The sequence below is a fragment of the Lontra canadensis genome, unplaced genomic scaffold (genome assembly GCF_010015895.1).
Source record: "Lontra canadensis isolate GAN:19392208 unplaced genomic scaffold, GSC_riverotter_1.0 scaffold142, whole genome shotgun sequence".
Classification (NCBI taxonomy): domain Eukaryota; kingdom Metazoa; phylum Chordata; class Mammalia; order Carnivora; family Mustelidae; genus Lontra; species Lontra canadensis.
The window spans coordinates 3,204,414-3,214,668 of record NW_022631136.1 but is presented as its reverse complement, the minus strand read 5'-3'; the positions used below and the strand labels follow the sequence as shown (position 1 = coordinate 3,214,668).

The 10,255-nt window shown below is 43.9% G+C and overlaps 1 protein-coding gene across 1 annotated transcript; it reads right to left on the bottom strand.

Moving 5' to 3' along the window:
- Positions 1-581: 581 nt before the first annotated feature.
- Positions 582-1,506, bottom strand: LOC116858805 (proline-rich protein 9). Its single transcript, XM_032843708.1, has 2 exons — positions 1,409-1,506; positions 582-954 (listed from the first exon to the last, which is right to left on the bottom strand). Exon 2 carries the CDS (start codon positions 932-934, stop codon positions 608-610), a length of 327 nt encoding a protein of 108 aa, XP_032699599.1. The 5' UTR covers positions 935-954; positions 1,409-1,506; the 3' UTR covers positions 582-607.
- Between the last annotated feature and the right edge of the window lie 8,749 nt (positions 1,507-10,255).

The following is a 10,255-nucleotide window of genomic DNA, read 5'->3' as shown; positions in this document are numbered from 1 at the left end:
GATCAAACAGGACCCCAAGCATCCCATCTCATCTTTCCTTATTGGCTGTTTGGATTAAATAATTTATACACTTTTGTTTCATTTTTAAAAGCATAACTAACATTCCAATGTCCAAGAATTTGCTGTTCCTTTTTAGGATACGTAGACAAAGTGACCTGATTTTTTATTTCTGTAACACCACCAACCTCTTCTCAGTATCCATGGTGGTGTGGTGGTGATCAGTGATAAGTCCATTAAATGTCAGCTTGTTTTGAGGCTCAAGTGAGAGGCTGAAGCTCTGAATGATGAATGAAAGCATCCTTGGCTGTTACACACTCAGGGCCGGATGATTTCATGTCCCATGGGGAGCTGAACAACTGCACTATTCCTCTAGTTGAAACCTTCGGCTAGACTGCTGAGAACAGTACTTATTCACAGAGATTGATGAAATACAGAGAGAAATGTCTTCAGAGACAACAGACCCAGTCCTGGAATACTGAAGAAGCCAGGAGACAAGAGCAGGTGCACACAGAGTTACCCATAGGTGAAGGTTACCATAGCAGGGGCTTGGGTTAGGTTTTCATCTGTTGGCCATCTTCTTCTTGACCCCAGATGGCATTATGAGATGCTACTTTCCCTTGCCGGGGGGTAAGCACTTCTCCTGGACTTTCTGTGGGCAAACTTCCACACATTTTGTCTGAGAAAACTCCTGGCATGGCTCCACACACTGAGGTGGGCATTGGTCTTGGCTTTGCTGTAGGCAACTCTCTTGGTTTAACTCCTGGCACTGAGGAAGACATACCTCCTGAATTTGTGCTGGGCAACTCTCCTGGCAGGGGTCCTGGCATGGGGGGAGGCACACTTCCTCAGCCTTTGCCTGGCACTGCTCTTGGGTCTTTTGAAGACATGGAGGAGGCACACATGGCTGCTTGCACTGCTGCTCATTAAAGGACATCCTAGGATAGGTAACAGAACCTGCAACAAACACAAGATTCGAAATTAACTAGCAGTACCAGGATGGGTACTGAGAGATGATGGTTTGATGGAAGGAAATGGGGAATGAATGATTATAAACCCTAAGAACTTATTTGCTGTTTTTCATTCTTTTCTCTTTTCTATCTCTATTGTAGCTCCCTCTGACACTGATCTAGGTGGGAATATTCTCATAGTTCTTGTATAAATACCCAGAGCCCAATCATACCTGGCACCCAGTTCTCCTATACATTTTTCCATTCTCATCTGTTTGGCTAATATTTTTTACAATCAGGTACAAGAGACTGAACAGAATACACAGGATGGTGTGAGAAGCCCAAGAAATGGTAAACCACTTAAAATCTGTGGAAAGTACAGTCTAGCAAAGAAAGAGAATAGCCTCCTGAAGGCAGAGAAGCAAGGGAAAGGGAGAGAGGGCACAGATGTCCCCACTTACCTGTCTTCAACAAGACTCAAAAAAGGATGTGGATTGCAGGGCCCAGCAAAGTAAGGACTTTTATACAGTGCCTGGTCCTGCCTCCTGAGGTACTGACTTGCCACGTGGGCTGATGTCCTAATTGTGGATTTGCTATAACGAGCTTCCTCTGAAATTGCCCATGGTTTGAGTCACTGCTTGGGATGCCTGTTAATCAGCCTCCATTTGGGCCGCTGGGTCCTCACCAGACCTCAGCAGGGAGGGACTCCTCTCAGATCTCTCTCATTAGAGGTAGCACAAAAGAATGTTCATAAAACGTTATCTCAGTCTGTTAAACTGGGATCGGCTTCCTTGTCTGGCCAAACCAGTTCAGGATGTGGTGAGAGATAAGATCCACCTTATTCATCTTGTCTTCACCCATGAGAACACTTTATGCTTAAGACCTGGGGTCTGTTTGGGTCAAGGACATGTATTGCCCATTTCAGACATTTCCACTGGATGTCTCTTCATTGAGCCTGGAAAGTCACACTTCCAGACCCAAGGAAGATGGCTTGTCTTAAGGCCCCAAGCACACAAAGGACCTGGAGAGAGTGATTTTTCTACCTAGAAATCTTCAGGGAAATTGGAGTCATTTGTTACTCTCAGGTTGTGAAGTAGGGTGGAGGAAAAGGGGAGGTAGAAGGCAGGTAATCTTCATCTTCTCACTTTGATTTATGACATTTCTGAAAGTGGAGTTATAGAGTTTTCACAGTGACCAAGAAAATAGAATGGAACAAAATTGGTTTGCCTCCTTGCCTTCTGGAAAAACTTTTCTTAAAACTTAGGTCAATAAAAGCCAGGGGGCATGATAGAAAAAGTTTCAAAGCAAACACATTCAGTTTTCTCTGAGACTCTGTGTGGGCTGCCACTTCTGTCTTGTGTGACTTCTCTCTCTCTGTGACTTGTGAAACCCTAAGCAAGGCTCCACTCAAGTCTACATTCCATGAGCCTTTGCTGATTACATTAAACCAGAAATCACCTCCTTCTGAATTTCCATAGCATCTAATGTTGATGCTGTTTATGTGAAATTTACTATAGTAAATAACTATAGTTATTAAGAATTCCAGTTATCTTATGTGCAAGATCTTATTACTACCTTAGGTTGTACGTTCCTAGAAGATAGGGGGCTAGTAAGTGGAAGATCAATGACCATTAATGGAGTGAATGTATTAATTAAGGAATAGAGAAGGTGAATGTAGGAGACAATTGGGAGCAGATGAGGATCTCATGTATCAGAGGATGGGAAAACATTTGTTATAAAAGAAGCCACTTATAGGCAGGGGATAATCCCAGTCTTTTGGTACTGGTTGGGACCTGGCTTGGGATCCAGTATGCAATCTATTCTGAAGAATGTTCCATGTGCACTGAAGAAGAATGTGTATCAGTTGCTTTAGGAAGAAATGTTCTGAAAATATCTGAAGTCCCTCTGGTCCAATGTCATCCAAAGCCCCTTTTCTTAAATGTTAAGGATTATTTATATTTACATAAATTTAATCATGTTATAGCTATCATATAAATTGCTTTTCTCATTTAAAAAAATAAAAGAAGCCCTTTGGGAAACCTGGGTGTCTCAGTCAGTTGAGCATCTGCCTTTGGCTCAGGTCATGATCCCGGGGTCCTGGGATCAAGTCCCACATCAGGCTCCTTGCTCAGCTGGAAGCCTGCTTCTTCTTCTACCTCTGTCTGCCTGTGCTCTCTTTCTCTCTCTCTGACAAATAAATAAATAAAATATAAAAAGAAAAAAATCCCCCTACACCATGAAGGGGTGGCCTTGTGCTTGTTTGCTACAGTTGGTTGAACCTCAGGGACTTTAAAGAAGATGAAGTCCCCCTTAATGTGAAGAAGTGTGTCTAGGTCATTTCGTAAGTAAAGTATTTTGCTAAAATCAGATGTTCATTTAAAGGTTTATACAGTTTTTGGATGTTTACTCCTCCAGATAGTTTTTAAAACGTGAGCTGAGGACAGACCAGGTGACATTTTGATCTTTAGGACTTGTGCACAGAGGATTGATGCTCTCTTCCTTTTCCTTCTTCTATTTTTTCTTCTCTTTCCATTTCTCCTCTCCCTCTTCATCTCCATTTTTTGTGTGAAACACCGTCTAAGAAACAAGGTGACTCTGTGGAGCCCTAGAGGGCAAGAAATTCTCCATCACTGGGTTTATTCATTCATTCTTTTTTCCCCCCAATGTTCCAAGATTCATTGTTTATGTACCACACCCAGTGTTTCATGCAATACATGCCCTTCTTATTACCCACCACCAGGCTCACCCATCCCCTCACCCCTCTCCTCTCTAAAACTCTCAGTTTGTTTCTCAGAGTCTATAGTCTCTCATGGTTTGTCTACCCCTCCAATTCCCCCAAATCACTTTTCCTTGTTTTCTCCTAATATCCTCCATGTTATTCCTTATGTTCCACAAGTAAGTGAAACCATATGATAATTGACTTTCTCTGTTTGATTTATTTCACTCAGCATAATCTCCTCCAGTCCCATCCATGTTGATACAAAAATTGGGTGTTCATCCTTTCTGATGGCTGAGTAATAGTACATTGTATGTATTGACAACATCCTCAAAATATTAAGAACAGAGCTACCCTAAGACCCTGCAATTGGACTGCTGGGTATTTACCCCAAAGATACAGATGTAGTGAAAAGAAGGGCCAAGAAGACCCCAATGTTCATAGCAAAAATGTCCACAATCACCAAACTGTGGAAAGAGCCAAGATGCTCTTCAACAGATGAATGGATATTCATTCTTTCAGTCATTCATGACCCTGCTTTTAAGGGGTCAACAGTCTCATAGATAAGATTGACAGAGATATGCTTGCATGTGCCAGAAAAAGGTCTCTTGATTAGTCTTGGATGGATGGAAGGTTCTGGAAGGCTTTTGGGAGAGGAGTGTCTATGATGTGTTTTGCTGGACAGTAGGAATTACCAGGCAAGGAGAGTGGGCACCAGTGTTACAGACAGCCCGACAGAAGGAATGTTTGTTAGAGCTCTGCTGAGAGGAGAGTCTGAGGCTGATTCAGGAAAGCGGTGGGTGAAAAGTTGAGGGAGAGAGATTGCTTGGTTGAGATTTCCAGAAATTTTCTACAACAGGATGCATGAGCTGACCTTGCTTGTGCCACATGCATCTCTGTGGCTTTGGCTGAGCCTCAGGAAGGGGACCAAATAGGGATGTGCTGAACAATGAAGAAAGCAGGTCATGTTCTCATGGAGGAGGATAGATGCAGTTAGGGAGAGGTCAGAGTTCCACTTCTGTCAAAGGACTCTCTCTCTGCCTCACAGTGAGCTGATGACTATGAAGTGGGTCCAATGGAACCACAAGGGTCCTTTAATGTGGAAAAGGGGACAGAAGAGCCAGTGTCACAGTGAGGTCACAGAAAGATTTGACTGGTCTTTGTTGCTTTTGAAGATGGAGACCAGGTACCAAGAATGTGGACAACCTTCAGAAACTACAAATGGCAAGTGGACAGGTTGTGCCCTGGCACCTCGAGAAGGACATATAGCTTTGTTGGCATTTTTCATTTATTTTTTTAATTTCTTTAAAAGAATTAAGATTTTATTTATTTATTTCAGAGAAAGAGTGCACAAGCAAGGGGAGACAGGCCAAGGGAGAGGGAGAAGCAGACTCCTCCTTGAACAGGGAGCCTGATGTGGGACTTGATCCCAGAACCCTGAGATCATGACCTGAGCTGAAGGCAGACACTTAACTGACAGTCACTCAGGCTCCCCCATTTTGATATTAGCCCAGAGAGATCTATGTCAAACTTCTGACTTCCAGAACTCTAAGATAATATACTTCTGTGATTTTAAGCCGCTAGTGTTATGGTAACTTGTTACAGCAGCAATAGAAAATTAATAGTCCTTCCCAACTTCTGGAGCTCTTGAGAAGTTTCAAATAAAGATGTAAAATCCCACTTAGCACTCCCTCATTTAAGTAGCTACTCGCTGATCATGTCAACCCGTCAGTCAAATACCAGCTCTTAGTGATGCATGGGAAAAGAACCAGGCTCAGGACCCCAACTCACTTGGGCTTGACTCAATTACAAGGAGTTTGTGTATCCTGGATAAACTACTTAGTTACTCAGAGCCTCAATTTCTTCTCATTGGGAAGGGATAACGTTATTTCACAGATTCCTTGTGAGGAATAAATTTGAGAACTTATGTGCCAACACTCAGGACCCTCGAGCTATTTATAGAATGTTAGTGCCATCTGACTTTGTTCAGGACTCAGCTCCCTCATGAAGCCTTCCCGATTCTCTTGGTTCTTACTCCATCTCCTTTACTCTGTCCTCCTGGGGCTCATCTTTTCTTATGCTTTTCTACTCATTGGGATGTACTAGACAGTGTACTGCACAGAGGCCCAGAGACCTGGATCTGTCCCTAACAAGATATGTGACCTTAGGCAAGCCCCTGACCCTTTCTGGCTCACTATTTATCATTAAAATAGCAAAGGTAGCCTATGAGTCAAGCTAGGTCCATTGCACATTTGACGTTCTGTGCTACTCATGAATGATTAGCTTGGGCATCTATATGACTTTATAAGTATGTGGATGCATGTCTGTGTGGTGGGGCAGGAATGGGGATGGGGGGAATCATCCTCCTTGATTAGATTATAACTTAAAATCCACCTAGTCTTCTGTCTTCTGTGGGTGGTAGTAGTCCAGCCAGGTGATTGAATGACCTTAGAGTGGGAGTATTTGGGGTCCAAGTCCTCAAAAATCAACCTTAGTTGATTTAATCTCCCCAGCTTTGGGGAGATTGTCCCATCCTACATCTTAAGATAAGGTGCCTAAATAGTTTCCTTAACCATCACCAACCCTCCAGTGAGACTCGGGCTAATCTGATTGAATGCCATCAGAGATTGAAGATTTTAAATTTCTTCAGCTATCATTGTTGGGAGCCAGTGTGTAATTATACAGGGTCAGCAGAAGAGAGTCAGGTGTGTGTAGGACATGCTTTTCCCCCCCTATTCCCATCAAATAACTATCTTCTTTGTTCAGATCATAAAAGTTCCCAGACTCTTCTGATTCACTCGGCTGGCCCGTCTGCATATTATAGGGCAGTGGCTCTGATAAAGCCAAATGGTATAGAATGCGGCTCACCCCATTCCCTGGAAGCAGGTGCTACTGGAGAGCTTGTGGGCTCCTTAGGGAGAGTCCACCAGCCCCTCACTTCCCTGCCTCCAGTGTTGCCTGAACAGGGTTGTGGGAGGGCCTGTGGGTCACAGGCCACTGCACCCAGGGGGGACGTGACAGGCCACCTGATTCCCCTTCCTTGTTTCAGCCTAACATGTGCTTTAAATAGAAGGCACTAAATTATTTATCAACTGCATTTTTTTAAGTTGAGGCAATTGAGGTACAAAAGTGTTGAGGACCTTCTTTTTTTTTTTTCTTTAAAGATTTTATTTATTTATTTGACAGACAGAGATCACAAGTAGGCAGAGAGAGAGAGGAGGAAGCAGGCACCCTGCTGAGCAGAGAGCCCAATGCGGGGCTCCATCCCAGGACCCTGGGATCATGACCTAAGCTGAAGACAGAGGCTTTAACCCACTGAGCCACCCAGGCACCCCTGTTGAGGACCTTCTTTAAGATCATGTGGTGAGATCATGTCTGGACCAGGCAATGGCCCATGTAAAAACATTTAGGACACCACTGTATTGGGGATTCCTTATAAACTTTAGGGAGGCAACAAAGATGCAGAGCAGCCAGTGGTTCTTGACAGTACTGAGGTGATGAGGAAATATACAGAGGTACACATCTTTATCTTCAGGAGGTTCATGGTCCCCAGGTTAAAGATCCCTGAAACAGAAAATGGGGAGATGTATGTTCCTAAACTGTTTAGGTTAATATTGGTCTTCAGTCCTTTTCCCACTTTGTCCTGCCTCAGGTTAGTGTTAGAAATCCTAGACTGTTCCAGCAACCAACTCAGTGTGATCTTGATTAAGATGTTTCCCTCTCTGGAGCTAAGTTTCCTCACCCAGACAACTGAGACACTGGGCATGTTGTGTGCCACATCTGGCACTTACACTCAGGGTTACAAAAGTCACATCTGGCTCTTACTGTGATCTGTGGGCTCCAGGGCCCAGTTTGGGAATGGAGTGGCAATCCACTTGCCTTCTAAGATATTTACCTTCCTTTCCTTTAACTCTCTTTCCTCTTCAACCCCACTGCCTCACAGAGCAGAAAGGAAGAACAAGATGTATGCCATAGCAGATGGGATTGGGGACTCCAAGCTGACCAGGTTCTTGAGTGCCTTTGCGTCCTGGCTTTCTAAGTTCAGTTTCCCATGCCAGACACTTTGCATTCACCACCTCACTGGTCAGTCCTCTCCACACCTCAGTGAGGATTTTCTTCTCATTCTTCAAGGGAATAAACAGACCACTTCTCCCACTGAGGTGACACAATTTTCCTGGGCCTCATAGTTGAGAGTATAGGGCTCACTTCGAATCCACATCTTTGTGATGACAAACTATTTCCCTTTACCATACTGCTTTCCAAAGTGAGAAATCTTCTCAAAGACAGGCTATACTTCCCAGGTGAGGCTGGAGGAAGGCTGGCAGAATCTGCGTCTTGTAACATAAGGAAAAGTGACCAATTCCAGGGATGCCTTCTTCTCAGCCACAGGCCTGCCATAGCCAGTCCTGTCCCCCTCTCCTACCTCTGAATTCTGGGAATGACACTTGTTGTGATGGTAAGCAACATAGTAGCCAGGGCCTCAGCCCAGAGCGATCCCTTCCTCTTTAGAAAAGTGCATCCAAAGCCACTGAACATGCACTCTTTTATTGTTATTAAATGTCACGAATAGCCCAGTATAAACAGATGGACAGAATATGGTGGGATAAGCATTGCAGGAGAAATGCATAGATGCTTTGAGATCACAAAAAGGTTCCTGCAGGCTCTGACCTGCCTGCAGGAGGCAGTGGGGGAGCTTCCTCAAGCAGGTGACCCTTAAGTTGGGTTCTGAGGGAGACGGAGATCTGCTCAAGTGGACCATTCAGAGGAGGACTCAATGGAAAAAGAATGCAGGGGACAGACAAGTGTAAAATCACACAGGCCAGAAACTCTCTGTCATGCCAGGAAGTGCCAGCATTTACCTGTTGCTAGGCTGCACAGTTCTAGGAGAGAGAAGTAGCAAGGTAAAGCCAACAAAAGAGGTGGGGGCAGTGCTGGAAGACTTTTATGTGACTTGTCAAGTCATTCAAGCTGTTGTTTAGGAAAAAGGGAACCTTTTAAGGCTTTAAGCAAGGGAGTGATATGTTTAGATTTAGATTTTAGCCAGTCTGTCTTGACTGCCTTATACTGGAGGAAGGACTAGAAGGAAAACTTGGAACCTCAGAAGCTAGTTCAGAGGTTCTGGGTGGTGTAGGTGAGAAACTATGGGAGTATTTCTGGTGGGAAAAGCACAAACCTTCAGTCTGGGCATCATTTCCCTCAAGCCTTGGAGAGAGCATAGAGCTCTGTAGGTAAGGCATCACAGGTTTTATGCACGTGGTGCATCTGAAAATACCTTTTTATGCATTTTACAATCAATTTGTATCTTAGCATCTTAATATGTTTGGCAATTGACTTACTGTATTTACCCGCCTATTTCTTTGCTGAGCATCAACAGCTGTGGCACAGAAGCAGTTATGACTTGTCATCGTCAATAAAGCCTCCTAGGATGTGCCTGTGCTCGTATCCCTGGCTGGAATATTTGGTCATGTGAAAGCAAGACATGGAAATAAGACAGGTTTAGTAACTGGCTCCTTGAGGCCATCTCCCCAGCTGGCACTTGCATGTGGAGGACACATAAAAGTGAGCTCTATAGTTCCTTCCAGCTTCAGAGCTTCAAAGCAAGGCATCCTTGTGATTGCGTGCCAGCCCTTTCATATAGCACTGGCCAGCTCACAGCACCACCCTCAGCTGGCCTGGTCTGGGAGGACATCCAAGTCCTCTGCCTGCTTCTCAAGAAACCATCATCCAAGGCGGTCTGTGGTAGAGTCTCTTCTTAGAGCTTTTCCATGACAGGAGAGGCTTGGTCCTGCACTATCACAGTATCTGTGAGCCATCAAGACTAACACCTTAAGGGTTCTCATGGTGCCACTCTTCAGATGTTGCTTATTTATTTATACAGCTCTCTACCATTTGGGGCAGGGCTCCAGTGATTGCCACTGGGGTTAGGAGTAATTATGGCATTCTGCAGGAAGGTAGCACACTCATCACGTTCTAGCCATCTTCCCTGGCATTGCCTTTGATCCAGCCTTTTGCTGGGAAAGTAGCCATTAAGAGATGTGAATCTTTGGTTTCATTTACATGGGAGAAAAGAGAACTAAATTGGGAAATGGATGGTTTCATGTTCTCAGAGATGGCCTCCACCCAGTCTGTGCCCAGAGTCCTCAAAGCCAACCAGGAGAGCACCAGCCCCTAACCCACACTGCCACAGAGCCACTGAATGCCTGGGACTGAGACCCTACCCCTCAAAAGAAGGCAACCAAGGTGTGCACTCAGGTGTAGGAAGTGGTTCTTCTTTCTTTTCCTTTTATTTATTTATTATTTAGTTAGTTCACTAAGCAAATGAAAGGACTTTGGTAGGTTTCTGAAGTATTTATGATTATATACATTTTTCTATTACATGAGAAATAAAAGTTTATTTATGAAAATCCAAAGACTAGTGAAAATAAAAATACTCTATTGGTTAACCAATAACTCCATTGTCATAAAATAACTAGAATATTGACAAACTTCCTTCTATCATCATCATCAACATTCATAGAAGTTTTTGGTTAAACATAATTGCTTTTATGCTATATATCCAATTGGGACCTTGCTTCTCCCCCCCTTTAATACA

What these genes read in the sequence shown, in the direction of transcription:
- LOC116858805 (XM_032843708.1), bottom strand. Translation starts at nt 934, where the DNA reads ATGTCCTTTAATGAGCAGCAGTGCAAGCAGCCATGTGTGCCTCCTCCA.